Source organism: Syngnathus scovelli, chromosome 21, assembly GCF_024217435.2.
Source record: "Syngnathus scovelli strain Florida chromosome 21, RoL_Ssco_1.2, whole genome shotgun sequence".
Lineage (NCBI taxonomy): Eukaryota > Metazoa > Chordata > Actinopteri > Syngnathiformes > Syngnathidae > Syngnathus > Syngnathus scovelli.
The window spans coordinates 8330414-8345089 of NC_090867.1; the positions used below are offsets into that span (position 1 = coordinate 8330414).

Consider the following 14676-nt stretch of genomic DNA (forward strand, 5'->3'; position numbering starts at 1 on the left):
AGAGAGAAACAGCAAAGCTTGTCAGTGTTCACATCGCAAGCAGGCAGCAAGGAAGCGAGACGGATCAGCTCGGACTCGGCGGATGTTTTCGCACAATCCCGTCGCATTGGATTTCATCGCAAATTCCACGTGGGAATGGAAAGCGGCGGCGGCCAGGCGACAAGTTGCTGGATCCCGGCGGCGTGAGCGGCTGCCGGCAACACATGGTACGTTTTCATGCAGAGCGTCATCTCCTCACGCGCGTGGGAGAGTCGCGCGCTTTTTGCAGCGAGAAGCCGCTTCCGCTCGTTTCGAACGCGGACCCGGTGGAAAAGTTTTGCGGGCGCCTCGCTGGCATAACGACCTCCTTTCAGCGCGCACCATCAATGCCTCACGTCACACCAAACTTTGACGTGTGTGTGTGTGTGCAGCTGGAGCCCTGTCAAATAATACATTCACAAGTGATAAGTCGCCGTCTGTTTTGGAAAGGGAGGGGCATTCCCCGAGAGCACCACACACACACGCACATGCATTGTGTGGTTTTTTTTTCACCCTCATGAATTGATTCTTGATTTTCCAGCAAGTGATCAGCGCTTGCCCTTTAAGAAATTGTGCGGCGGCAGACTCCTAATTATGACAAGGCTGTAAACACAAAGTGTGTGTGCGTATTTCTTCACGGAGCAGAACAGCTGGGAAAATTGCAAAAAAAACATTTTTTTTTTCCTTCCCTTTTAGCTTCGGCGATTGTTTACGCTGCTAAAGATCCCCGTTGGCCCTCTAGCGTCGGCCTTGAGCGAGATGAAAGGATGAATAAAAGATAAGTGGGAGCCTGATGCGGAACGGAAAAGCCACTTGAGCACACGCATCTAACAGTGGATAGAAAAAGTCTACACACCCCTGTTTCAATGCTAAGAAGCCAACATTGCCGCAGGAATTTCTGGCGAGTATTATTGTATGTGTCAACAATCTCCAGATTTTTTTTGTAATTGCAAAACTAGGACAAGGGGTGTGTAGACTTTTGACAATCACTGTATTTGTCGTTTTAATACTCCAATATTTCAATCCAACGACTCGCCATATGCAGGGTTAGCGTGCGCGTAACAGCGTGTAGCATCTCGCGCACGTGGTCGGGTGTTGTCGGGGCTGAGGAGGAAACGCGCTCGCCGACTGTTTTTCTCTCGTCGCGTCGGATTAATTTCACGCTCGACTGTCAGCTTTGCTCTCACTTCATTTAACGCCTTAGTGGAAATTGATTTCTTTTGTTGACACACTTAAGACGCACCGTTTACACTCGTCACTCACAAATTGAGTGTTGTTAACGGATCCAGAACTCGAGTTCGAGTGCCAGGTGGGCCTCCATTTTCAGGCTCGGAATGATGTTTTTTTTTGGTCTTTAAAACAAAAAACAAGTTCCTATCTGACTAGTCACAGCTGTACTCGGCTTTTTTCATCGATAAAAAGCTTCTTCGGCAAGCCGGGAAGAGGCGTGGGTGGGGTGGGGTGGAGGGGGGTTCTTACTCGTTATTCCCCCGCCTGTGTTGATGTGCCAAGATGGCGAGGTAAATGACACCGCCTGAGCGAGAATGAGGCATCCTCTTATCGGCTCCACAGATAAGGGGAATGGGGGTGCACCTGTCTGTGGGGGTAGCTGGAAGGGAGGGGGGGGGGGGGGGGTGATGAGTCACCTCCACAGCACTTGTTTATCGCCTGATGCACAACCTCACACCATCACGTGTGCACAAGTGACTCAAAACCGTGTTGACCTCTATTATCTAGGAAAAAAATAATTCCTGACTCTTGAGCCGCGTGAGAAATACGATTTTCTGATGAAATCGTTTCTCGGCCAAGCCACACTGGCTTTGTTGGGTTGGGTGTCGGACCAAAGCCCGCCCCCCCATGTTCTTATCGCTGCTTCCATATTGCCATTCCATGCAGGGGGGGGGGGGGGGGGGGGGGGGTGGAAAGCAATCCCTTCAAACACTTCAATAGTGACTTTGTGCTGGAAATGGCCAAAAAGAGCCAAACACTGAACCAAAGTGGCAGAATTTTTCAAATATATTTAAACGCTTACGAGCATCATGTGATGTCATACGCAAGTGATTCATGAAACGCTGCAACTTCCCGTTTTTTGTTGCTTACGTGTACGAAAAAGATGAATCAAAGCTTCAATCTCTTCCGCTCAGGGTGGCGTCAGCGGATGAGGTGGCCTCTGCATGGGCAGTTACCCAACCTCCTCCAAACTCTGGACTCCAGCAGTCACGGACTATGACCCACATGGACTACAAGTACACCCTGCTGGACTCAGGGGGGGAGGACTACGGCAAGAGACCGCTGCTCCTACAGGTGGACCAGGCTCCCATGAACCTGTTCGCCGTCCTGCAGGTGAGGCCGGAGCTCCCGAGGAGGCGAGGCTCGCCCGGCTACTTCCGCAAAGTCCGCTTGTGCGGAGTGCTTCTCGGCGTGGCCGTCACTTTTGTCATCATGGCCTCGTACGTCCTAACGGGGGACAGGAAGGACCTTTTGCTCACGCCGTCGCCTTATCACCACTTGGTCAACCCCCCGGGAACCTTCTCGGCTTTCAACCTGTCTTTGGTCAAGGACTACGCGCACCTTCAGCTGGTGGTCAAGTCCATCGAGTCCAAAGTGGAGTTCCACGCTGGCAGACGGCCGCCGGAGCTCGAGGCTCTGCTTCGCAGTGAGCGACACGTACGTGAGCAACAACGTCAAGTCCATCTGGGATTGACGGCCAGAGTGTAATGTTGCTGTTTGTCATGCTGATCAATTCAGAGACTGACTACAGTGTCGAAAATCTTAAAGTCGTTCCAGGTCCAGCGCCCGCGTCTCAGATTGGCCGTTAATTCGAACGATAACGACTTCAGCCCGGGCTGTTTGCGACATAACTCATTTCACGTCCGACGCGCTAATGAAAAGGAGCGCGGCCGCCACACGGGAGGGACGATCGATATCCCGCGCCTGACGTGTCTGGTTGTTAATTGCGTTTGAAGGAGCTTTCTCGGGTTTTTAACGGTGAGACCATCTGAAATGAGGAGAGTTGCCTCAGCAATCGTTTTGCATTCACATCTCGAAAATACACAATCGAAATATTGATTGCACGGATATCGATCGGCTTGATCTGTTTGCTGATATTGCACTTTTATAAGCTGTGCTGAATTCTTTTGTTTTTCATTTCAGATGTTTTCAGTCATCCCCCGGCAATTCCTCGCAGGGTTGCGCAACCCTTGCTGGTACGAGGAATACGCCGGCAACGTCACCTCGGACCCGTACCGCTCCAATTTATACGCGCGCTACGCACGAAGCTTCCGCACCGTCTTCCAGCGCTTGAGGAGCACTTTCCAAAAACATTTGTCGAGCCGCGACGGGAAACTTTATCGCATCCGCTGCCTGCCGTATTTCTACATCATCGGACAGCCAAAGTGCGGCACCACGGATCTTTACGATCGCCTGCGGCTGCACCCCGACGTCAAGTTCTCCACCTTCAAAGAGCCGCACTGGTGGACCCGCAAGAGGTTTGGTGAGTTCGCCAGATGCTTGTAACGCCGCTTTAGTGAGAAACTCGTAAAAGAAGCCTAAATTTAAAACCAGGGATAATTAGTAGTGTTAGATAAGATTTTTTTTTTATGACAATCACTCCCTTGCATGCCACACAAATAAATATACGCTTATAAACTACGCTCCCGGCTGCTTTAGGCCCAGAAGTGGGAGATTCGAGTCACATGACTTGACTCCGGTCTAATTTTATTCCAATTAAATATCATGGATGCATTCCCCCCCCCTCTTTTAGGGATCATCCGTCTGAGCGAGGGCTTCCACGACCGCTACCCGGTGGAGGACTACCTGGACTTGTTCGACCAGGCCGCTCACCTCATCCAAGGCAGCCCGGCGGCCAACGACAGCGAAACGCCGAGTCGGCCCAATGTCATCATCGGTAAGGTCAAATAATCCGAGCTCAAAAAGATCACGTCGCAACTATTGAGCGCAGCTTAGTTGGCTTGTCTATTTTGTGTCTCGCTTTAAATAAATAATCCCGGGTAAGGCGCTAAATCTGCTGATCAGTATTCACACACCGTGCCAGAGAGAGAGAGTCTTGGGCCAGAGTGACGCCCTTCTGGAAAGCCACTTTGCCGCATGGCCGCCTTCAACCTTTCATGTGCAACCACATGAGCCGGCCTCTGACTTTGGATAATTGGACCCCACCCGCCCGCCGGTGGGATAAATCATTTTTTTGGGGGGCTGAACTTTATTCGTACTATGTGCATACTCGAACTTTATCTGCCTTGTTATTCTTTTTAATGTCTACAAAAGTTTTTTTTCAAAATTGCCATGTGTCCACTGCGCTTGGCAGGCGAAGCCAGCGCGTCCACCATGTGGGACAACAACGCTTGGGTGTACTTCTACGACAACGCCACCACCGGGGGGGAGCCGCCCTTCCTCATCCAAGACTTTGTGCACGCCCTGCAGCCCGACGCCCGCTTCATCGTCATGCTCAGGGACCCGGTGGAAAGGTACGCCAACAACCTCCTCATGAAATCATCCATTTTGAAGATATCATCTAGCTGGTGCCCTCACGTATTTGTCGTCTTCTCTTCAGGCTCTACTCGGACTACTTGTACTTCGGCATCGCCAACAAGTCGGCGGAGGACTTCCACGAGAAGGTGTCCGAGTCCCTGCAGTTGTTGGACGGCTGTCTGGCCGACTACACGCTTCGTTCCTGTGTCTACAACACCAGCGTCAACAACGCCATGCCCGTGAGTGCTGCGCTAGCCACATTCCAGAGTCTCAACTCAGACCCCCCCCCCCCCCGTCCCAGTGCCCCCAGAGCAGACTGTCTTATTACGGACTCACTACGCTCCGCCAGTGGCCTAATTGCGCATTCGCTAATATGGCCTCACGCCTGCCGGAGCGCGGACAATGCATTACAGCTGTCCTCACAGACAGCGAGAAAAGTTCCCGGGCCAAACGATGACACTTGGTCAGCTAGCGCTTAGATAGATGGAGAAGCATTGAACTCACCATTTGTTGGTTAGTTCAGGGGTGGAGGTCTACACGGCTTATGGATGCTGGATGGGGGGGGGAATGATTGAAAATACATAAACTCTCTCTCATCTTTACTTTCAAGCTTGAAGATAAGAGAGGATGTCAAACAATGTTTTAAAAAAACCTTACCGAGTTGTTTTCTTAACTCAATCCGCACACCTCAACTTGCGGCGGCCATCTTGCTTTTAACCTTTGACACCTGCAAGGGGTGCAGTAGTCAGACCTGGCCAATAGAGAGCGTACAAAGCAAAAACTATCATGAAAAAAAATTTAAATAGTTGTCATGAAACATTAAAAACGGTTGAATGAATCTGTAAAGAAAAGTTTTTTTGTTTGCCGTGTGCAGGTGCGATTACAGGTGGGCCTCTACGTGGTCTACCTGCTGGACTGGCTGAGCGTCTTCAGCCGTGAGCAGATCCTGGTGCTCAGGTTGGAGGACCACGCCTCCAACAGGAAGTTCACCATGCACACCGTCTTCCGCTTCCTCGGCCTTGGTGAGCCTGCAGGATCAATTAACCGCATGTTAATGAGCCGCTTATGCACAAAAGCAAGCTTATACTTTATGAGAACAAAGTCATGTTAACAATGAACCATTTTTGCTTCAATAGGGCCGCTGAGCCAGTCGATGGAGTCTGAGCTGAACAGAAGCCCCGCCTCCAACAGCAGGAGGCCGGCTGACAAGAACCTGGGCCCCATGCTGCCCGCTACACAACACGTCCTTCGCCACTTCTACGCCCCCTTCAACCGCAAGCTGGCGCAAGTCTTGCACGACGACGCCTTCGTCTGGGACTCCCAAACCTGACCCCTGACCTACACGGGAAACCGCCGCTCTATAGCGAAAATCCACATTTAACGACTGCCCCAAAAGGTTTCTATATGATGCCACAAGATGGCAGCAATGCACTTTTTCCAAGGCCGCAGCCTACATGAAATGCTCCTCCCCCCACGCAACGTTGTTGCTTGGCACCAAAGCACTACTTTGATATTAGATAACAGCTTTACCCTGGGCACAAAAGCAGCAAAATGTGAAACCACAAATACGTGGGGATTCACTGTAAACATTAAGGGACAGAAATATAAGTTATTATATTGCATGGTTTAAATTTAACTGGTCAATCAATCAATTATCAGAATTTTAATTCTATGAAATATCAGAAATTAAAAAAAAACACCCAACTTCACAGTCACACCACACGTTTGAGCTCAGTAAACATTCACGTCATCATCATCCTCCTCTTCAAGTGCCCATTTTATTTTTTCAATGTAAATTATTTTATTTTATGAAAGCTGCAGAAATTAATCAAAGATGGTGAATAGCACAAGTGTGCATGTGTGTGCGTGTGTGTGCGCAAGAGACAAAATTGTCTGAAGATGTACAGTATAAAGACTTTTTTTCAAAAAAAAATGAAAACCTTATTTGTAGTCTTTTTTTCTACACATCTGTTCAATTTGGGGCACAAAATCACTCCCTAACTTTACATAAATTAAATTTTGAGTTTATGTTTAAAAAGAGAGAGTGAGAGAGAGAGACAATAGAGAGCAAGGGGGGCAAGCCATGGTTTGGTGCCCTCCATTCAAATGAATTGTGGGTGCAGTGGGCCGACTTGTCCACCGGAGGGCGCTAAATGTTAAAAAAGGACCTTTGTGAAACAGAAAAGTCTGCCTTGGTAATAGGATGGGGTCAACTCTGTGGAGGTCAAAGGCAAACATTTTGGAGAGTTCATGCATAAAAACACACAAAAAATGAAATATATTTGTAAGTGAAACATAAAGACTTGAATGCTGATTTCCGCCCCATTCTCAAGTCTTTGAAATGGAGAGTGCGCTCTCTATCTGTGACTTCAACGCCCACCCGCAAAAAGAAAAATTACTAAAGACAAGCTCACAGCTAAAGCATGTTTTTATTCTTCATCCAGTGAGGTAAGTAGCAAATGCCTTTACCAATTCTGAACTTCATCTGTTGCACAAGTCGGTGGTGCAGCAGACAGCTGTGGAAATGCCGGGCTTGTTCAACAGCTGGCAGTGGAACAACGAGCTGCAGCCTTTAAAGTAGCTGGGAGCTGTGGACAAAAAAAAAATCATATGAAAATAAATTCAGAAAAAAAAATGCGTGGAGATTGGAGCAAACGACTTACAGGAGCCGACTTCAAAGATGACAGCGGCACATGCGTCGCTTCCAGCCCCGCATGTCTCTATCCCTCCCGCACAAACACGGCGTCCTCCGCAGTAACACATCAGTGCCTCGCCTGGACAAAGGAAGATGTTTTGAATGGGCGCAACGAAGCCCATCGGTGTGACTGTGAACGATGCACGCCGTACTCACCTTGGTTGACGAGCGCAAAGACGAGAAGAGCAACGAGAATAGTTTTCATGTTGTTCAGGTGAGAAGCCGGCTGGGGTGCCGCTCGTCTCTGCTTGGCCTCCTTTTATACGCGATCGACCTTCTTAGCCAATCTGGCGTAAAAGTTAATTATGAACCCTTTCGCCGTTTGTTTGTTTGTTTTGGGTTTTTATCAAGGAAAGTACTTTCTTACACAATAGTACACAAACATACGCTAGAGGTAAAAAAAAAAAATAATAATCCATTGCAACACATTGTTGATAGCGTCACCCAAAAAAGTACAGCATGAAGCAATGTTGTGAGGATCCAGAGTTTTTCAAAGGTCATCTGGATACTTTTGTCTATAGAACTATTTCACTTGAACCCCTGGACTTCTGGTGATGTCCACAAATGAATCTCTAATGGTGGCTTCAAGGCAAAATGGCAGACTTCTTTTGTCAATTGCCGAAATGTTTGCCTTCAACCTCCGGTTGAGTTGTTCTTACCTCGGCGGACTGCAAATGTAAAAGTTACGTGACCCGATGGAAGTTGTCACAAACCCAAAAGCAAAAAAAGACAATGCCATGTTTATTCTTCATCCAGCAAGCTAAGTGCTGTGATCATATACTTTAGCGGTTGCAGAGCAGTAAGCAGCGGGCTCCAACGAGCAGCAGGGGGAAAAAAAAACATCCTCTCTGTTTTTGTTTTCTGAAACACTGTTTTGTTTTTGTTTTTTAGTCCGTGAGATCCAGACACCACGACTGCTCGCTACTCTGAGTCTGAACGCCAACGCTGGACCTGGACGTGCTTTCGCTTTCCCTGCGACCGCTCAGCAGACATTCCAGGCTGGGGTGGTCTAGACTGAGACTAGGGGGGTCTAGACTGCGACCGAGTGGGCCCAGTTGGGGTGCTAATGAGGACGAACAAGCGGGGATTAAAGGAGGATGCGAGTCTTGGGCGAAACAGTCAACGTCCTCGTGCGAGGGTTGCAACAGCCCGAGAAGAGGGTAAGAACCGGCCGACGGGCGGTCGGCGGGGGGGTCCGCGTCGGGCCGCGGGTACAAAGCGGGTTGGGACCGACTGATGGCGGTGGGGCCCGCCAGGCCTCCACCGGGGAAGCCTCCCGGCGTCCACGATGACGGCGCCGCCAAGGTGGCGGCGTGACAGTTGGCGGCGGCCGGGTGGCTGGGGAGGCCTGGCTGGGGGGACGCCACCTGGTGGTGGAGATACAAGTTGTGATGGGCGTTGACGTGGGCCTGGAGGAGGTGCGTGATACGGCGCAGGCCGTTGCCAAGCTCCGACACTTCCTGGTTTAACGAGCCCATCTGTGCGGAGAAAAGTGGACAAATCCGCTTTATAGCCGTTTCAAATCCACAGGGACGCCGCCAAATGGAAAAATACACAGGGCTGGTTCGTCATCAGGTTTTTGGGCTGGGTGGGGAGGGGGGGGGGGTCTCTACAATGTTGAGTCAGCTCTCCAGAGGGTCCTGCTGATTAATGAATGGTCGCTTCGCAGCGCTCCTACCTGAGCCCATCTGGAGCTGCCTGCGCCCTATTTATCATCCATTTTGGGGGGGCACAACACGGTTTTGCCTGTGACAAACGAGGATCCACTAATAATACGGCGGCGTCTTACCATACTGTACGAGTGGCCCCATTTACGAGCACGGTTTTGGTACACAAAACATTTGATTGCATTTATTTGCCCCTTTTTTAGTTTGTTATTTTATGATTCCCCAGCAGATTTTTGCAATTTTTCAAATCTTAGTTTCTATTTTTCTCAATAAAAACGCATTACAACCTTCATTTTTTTTGGGTGGGCAAGAATGCATTATTGACATTTACATTTTTCCATCCCCCCCGCAAAGTGGCTTCTTACCTTTTGGTGGAGTAGACTGATGCTCTGCTGAACTTCCTCAGTTTCCAGCAAGAGACGCACGTTCACCCGTGTGGACTCTACGGAAAAATCAGCAGGGTTTCTTTTTCCATATTTCAACTTCATTCTTGAAAAATTCTAACTTCACTTTATCATTCATTTTACATCTGCACTCTTGCAAAATTGCCTTTTTGAAATGGTGAAATTGAAGATGGTGCATGAATGTCAGTGTTGGCCCAATGTGGACTTGGTCGTCTCCCCTGATCGGACGCAGATGGCAGGCGAGCGGGTGGTCGTCATTCAATACCTTGTGTTCCGCCGCTTCCTCTTCTGGCCTGTGGCCCGCCGTGCTCCACGTTGAAATGGAACACGTGGCTGTTGTCCTCGATGCCATCCACGACCCTTGAGCCAAGTAAACAGAGCGCGAGTGCGTTCAATGAAAGGACGTCTGGCCAACAGATTTTTGGAGGTGGTAAGGGCCTGAGTATACCTTGGGCTGAGTTCGGAGGGTCCAAAGCAGGTGACGGTGGGGATGAGGAGCTCGGAAGGCTTAAGCTCCTCGCCGGACTCACGGCCCGAGGCGGCGCGCTCCGGTTTGGCCGGCGGCGTCTGAGGCGAGGCGGCGGCGTGGCTCAGGAAGCTACGGGCGAGGTTGGGCGAGCGGCAGCGGCGCAGCGCGTTGAACTGGCGCAGCTCGTCGCCCAGCAGGTTTCCCAGCGAGGTGCGGCGCACGGGGCTGCTCAGGTTGGGCAGCAGCAGGTTACGGCGCGACCGCGCTGACGGGGACGAATCTTCCAGCTTGCTTGTTTCCGCCAAGGGACTCAGTCGCGTTTCCTGATGGACACAAAAGAAATGGCGGGCTTTCCACACATTTGTGGGAAAAAAAAAAACAGAATAGGCTCTGTTGTGATTCTGGCACAGCTATGCTCCAGGTTAGTGATCTTGGAAATTAATTATTAAACATTTCCACGTGTGCGATTCAATATAAAAATTGGTGGCAAGCATAGAGTTCATTTTAAAAGGAACTCTTGAAGCAGTTAACTGGCTGTAAGCTACAGGGACCCCACCACCACCTTCTTCCCCCACTCCAAATGAGTTCCCACCTGAAGGGGAAGTCTGTGTCCCAGAAAAACAGACACACACACACACGCTTCCTAACAGGGAGAGAAAAGGCTTGGCAATGAACTCACATGCGGGATCCTGGGCGACCTTGAAAACCTGCCAAGTCCCTGCAGACAGAAGAAATAGGCAGGTGAAGCTCACAATTTATGTGCATTTGGATTTTGGTCAACAACAAACAAAGTCGGTGGGGTGGATGGCGAGCATTTGGTGTTGAACCATCAAATTGCAACTTTTCCTCAACAATTCCCGTCTCCTGCAGAGAGTCGTGGTCATTAAACACCACGCCATTGGGACTGCCACCGTCCTCATCTCCCTTCCGGCATTTTATTACGAAACACGAGCTTAAAGGCAGGATTGAAGGGTTTTCCCTGACTCTGGGAAAAAAAAAAAAAATCCTAAAAATAGCCGTCCATCTGCCAGATTGGACTGCGGTTGATTTTGCTACGGCCTGTTTCCTCGGCAACGTTTTATCATCTTTTCAAACTCATGGCTTGAGGAATTGGACGGCTTCCCGGTGCGTCTCCTGCCCTTGAAACGTGTCCCGCTGCGTCACTGTTGGACATCATTTTGTTTGCCCTCGAACTCTGAACAGGTGGCGTGAGACAAGTTGGATATGAAAGAAGCATCGACATATGAAGATGCTGTGCTATGTTACATAAACAAATTATTGTCATTTAAAAAAAAAAAAGCTGGACTTTACCTGATCCTGGCTTCCCTCTCGCAGGTTGTAGGTGATGTTATTATGAATGTCGGAGGCGAAGACGCCGGCGTACTCGGGATAAAGGTGAAGCACCTCCCTCAGCCCGCGCACGCTGATGTACTGAAGGTCGCAATAGGTCAGCGCCTTCACGTCTGCGTTGGTTTTGACCACCTGCTCGCTGTCGGGCAGGTCGCAGCCAATCAGGTCGCCTTTTCCTACAGCGACAAAAATACAACACAGGGCCAAGATAAAAGGCTTCCTCTTTTTTTAATTCTAATGAGGCTATACTTAGTCGAGTCCTTAGCTTGCGTGTTAGCGGCGGCGTGTACGAACCGAGTATGGCCAGCACCACGCCGTCCTTGAGGACCTCCAGCGATCCGGAGCAGACAAAGTAGTTGGCGTGCAGCGCGTCGCCCTGGCGGATGAGGTACTCGCCGGGCACACAGAAGGACGTCTTGATGTGCAGCGAGAGCGAGCGCAGGCAGCCTCGGCTGGCGCCCTTGAAGACGGCTAGCTGCAGGATGTCCTTGTTCAGGTGCGTGGCGATGTCGGCGCGCAGCTCGTCGGGGAAGTCGTGCAGCAGCTGGTGCGGAATAGTTTTAATAATAGTAGTTCCCCCTACATTTTACTGGCAAAATCATTTCAAAAGCAAAAAAAGTCACGAGCGGGTACCTCGTTCGCGTCGATGCCGTTGTTGACCGACCAGGTGGTCTGGAAGTACTCCAGCATCCTCTGCTTGAGCTGCTGGGGCAGGCCGTGCACGCGGATGAAGTCCTTCAGGTCCTTCATGCGGGTGTGGTAGAGCGAGCGGCGCGAGTACATGCGTTGGATGATGGCCGTCACGTTGCCGAACACCAGGGCGTGCATCAGCGCTACAGGGTGAATTTGCCGTCAGTCTTCGGATGCTTCCGGCGGCCGGCCGGGGATCGCGCCCGCGTACGTACCGCCCACCAGCATGGTGCAGATGGAGAAGATCTTCTCGGCGTCGGTGTTGGCGCAGACGTTGCCGAAGCCTACGCTGGTCAAGCTGCTGAGGGTGAAGTAGAGGGCGGCGATGTAGGCGCTGCGCACCGACGGACCGCCCGACGTGCTGTTGGCGTACGGTGTCTCGAGACGTTTGCCCAGCTCGTGCAGCCATCCTGCGCCACACCGCCTTTCGTTTCACGGGCGTTTTCGTCTCATTCATTTCTTTCCGGTCGCAACGACTGCTCTGACCTATTTCCCAGGTGTGGCTGGTCTCCAGCTCTTTCTGTCCGATCATGTACCAGACGCAGGCCATCCAGTGGGCGAGCAGGGCGAACACGGACATGAGCAGCGTCAGCACCATGGCGCTGTACTGCGAGTAGCGGTCCAGCTTCTGCAGTAGCCGCAGCAGCCGCAGCAGCCGCACCGTCTTCAGCAGGTGCACCAGCGACGTCTGCCATACAAAGAAGAGCTTTGGCTCGCCTTGCCCACTCGCGCGAGAGTGCATTCCAGGTCTTCGCTTCGGCTTCCTCACCACTGTGATGTTGAAAGCGTAGAGGAGGTCAAAGGGCAGAGCGGCCACCAGGTCCACAAAGAACCAAGTGGTGGCGTAGTGGATGCAGATGGAACGCGACTGGTACACCACCTGACCCGACTGGCTCACAAAGGTCGTGCGGAAGTTCAGGATTATGTCTGCAACGCCAAAAAATGATCACACGTGATTTATGAACGCCAATCTGGAGTCAAAGCTATTTTGTTGAATGACTAAATAAATTCAAAAGTGAATACATCATATTTATAAAGAATATTCCAAATTATTTTCATTTAAAAAAACCTATAAAAATGTTGGATCTAGATGAGAATAACGGCAACCTGTGATGAAGAGCATCTCGACGGCAATGTCGCTGACGATGGTGGAGCGAGCGGCCGTGACGTTGTCGTGGTAGGGCATGAAGCTGACGTTGTAGGGCACGGTGACGGCCACGTAGAAGGTGGCCAGTAGGATCAGCCAGTCCCACAGCGCCTTGGACACGCTGTAGTGCAGCAGCAGAAAGCGAGAGCGCTGCACCGCAGCCACCTTGTACTCCGGCACCGACGGACGATCCATCATGTTCTGGCAAACGTGGACGCAACGCCGCCATGAGGTAAAATACTCGCCGGTCAAACTTAGACCAAACAAATTTGAACAGTTTCTGTATTGTGGCGTACTGACCCCGCCCAGGTTGATGTCGCCTTTGGCGCGGCGGGAAAAGCGACTTGTCAGCTGGTACAAGACGGTGCGCCCTCGCTTGCGGGCCTCGCTCAGGCGCGAGCTGCCCTTTCGCCGCTGACGCTGGTCCTCCTCCAAAACTAACGCACAAAAAAAAAAAAAAACATCAAAATGCTAATATTTGATGCTGCACGACTTCAATTCATTGCTGAGCTAAGAAGTGGAGCATCTCGTCTACCTTCCTTGGTGCTGTTCTGCTGACATTTCCCGTGGCTGTCGGTGATGTCCTTGAAGGAGAAGAGGAAGAGAACCATCTCGCCCTTCTCGTTCTTGATGGGCACGATGTCCAGCAGGCACCAGAAGGCCACGCCTGACACAAAAAATCTTTTTGAGTTGCCTGGTACTGCGATGATGAGACCGTTCCTACGTACCGTCCTTCCTGTAGAAGTGCACCTGGGCCTGGTACTCGTGGCGTCCCTCCAGGGCCTTCTCCATCTGCTGCGCCACGCGCTCGCTGGTGTCGGCGCCGTACAGGAAGCGGCAGCTGCAGTTCTTCTGCATCACCTCGGTGCGGGTGAAGCCCGTCAGCTCGCAGAAGCCGTCCGAGCAGTACACGATGGGGTAGCCGCGGTGGCCCTGCGCGTTGCCCAGCAGGAAGTTGCTGTCTGACGTCGGCAGCGCCCACGAGACGAGGAAAAAGACAAACGTGAGAGGTTAGGCTTCCTTTCTGCTCAGTGCTCTCACTCCAAAATATATTAAAATTGAATTTAAGCGGAGGCAAAGTGGTTCCAGTTCATCTGAAGTCGCCACTGAGAAAAACAAACAAACAAATGCAGCCAAAGCAAGTCTTGAGGGCAAATTAAAGCGGCGCGTGTGATGACTGCCATTTGCCACTCTCATCATCTCGCACGTTAATATCTCCACGCTCCAGCCTCGGCTCCTTATTAGCCACATGATTACCAGGCCGCGCCGCCATGACTATGATTGCTATTAGAAGAAAGAATGACGGAAGAAAGCCATAAAAGAGCAGATGAGGGTGCAATTCATCCAAATGTCAAGCTGCAGCACTTGTTTGGCTCATTAGCTCACACTTTGCTTTTTTGAATTTCTTTTTTTTTTAATGTCGCAGCTTTATGCTTAAAATGATAAACAGGACATGTAACAACTTATTCGCTTGGTGTTTGACTTTTTCTTTCCACTTATGTCAATGACAGGAGGTCACGTCTTCACATTGTATAATTTCACAGCTTTTTTTTTTTCATCCTTGGCCTATTTTGGAAACATTATTAAGACCGTTCATTATGTCTCCTTTAAGAAAGTGGTGCGAAACGTCGCATGCCACCACCGCAGTCAGATTACAGCGGCGGACGAGTCGGTGCAGATGTGTCGTTAAGGAAGGGGCGGGGACGCTGGGAGCAATCTCCAGCAGAAGATTAGACCGCTTGGTGTCG

General features: G+C 50.7%; 2 protein-coding genes across 6 annotated transcripts in view; one reads left to right on the forward strand and one right to left on the reverse strand.

Moving 5' to 3' along the window:
• LOC125991435 (carbohydrate sulfotransferase 15) lies at nt 1-6881 on the forward strand. Of its 2 annotated transcripts, XM_049759349.2 has the most exons (8): nt 1-206; nt 2163-2685; nt 3172-3511; nt 3782-3925; nt 4343-4502; nt 4589-4745; nt 5381-5528; nt 5643-6881. In XM_049759349.2, the coding sequence occupies exons 2-8, from the start codon at nt 2245-2247 to the stop codon at nt 5834-5836; spliced, it is 1584 nt and encodes a 527-aa protein (XP_049615306.1). In that variant the 5' UTR covers nt 1-206; nt 2163-2244; the 3' UTR covers nt 5837-6881. The 2 variants fall into 2 exon arrangements, with proteins under 2 accessions (XP_049615306.1, XP_068505572.1); XM_068649471.1 differs by lacking the exon at nt 1-206 and having other exon boundaries at nt 1637-2685.
• Nucleotides 5445-14676, reverse strand: part of msh2 (mutS homolog 2 (E. coli)) — a 27489-nt gene continuing 18257 nt past the window's right edge. The window contains exons 6-20 of one of the 4 annotated variants that reach the window (XM_049759318.2): nt 13657-13890; nt 13464-13595; nt 13229-13365; nt 12889-13129; nt 12551-12708; nt 12268-12469; nt 11997-12191; nt 11725-11924; nt 11386-11635; nt 11053-11267; nt 10421-10459; nt 9721-10064; nt 9538-9632; nt 9234-9310; nt 7926-8679 (exon numbers count right to left, since the gene is read on the reverse strand). In XM_049759318.2, the coding sequence (XP_049615275.1) occupies nt 8089-8679; nt 9234-9310; nt 9538-9632; nt 9721-10064; nt 10421-10459; nt 11053-11267; nt 11386-11635; nt 11725-11924; nt 11997-12191; nt 12268-12469; nt 12551-12708; nt 12889-13129; nt 13229-13365; nt 13464-13595; nt 13657-13890 (3110 nt within the window). In that variant the 3' untranslated portion in view covers nt 7926-8088. Of the gene's footprint in view, nt 5535-7428; nt 7489-7925; nt 8680-9233; nt 9311-9537; nt 9633-9720; nt 10065-10420; nt 10460-11052; nt 11268-11385; nt 11636-11724; nt 11925-11996; nt 12192-12267; nt 12709-12888; nt 13130-13228; nt 13366-13463; nt 13596-13656; nt 13891-14676 lie in introns of those variants that run through there. The other 3 variants (XM_068649470.1, XM_049759320.2, XM_049759317.2) reach the window with 3 other exon arrangements.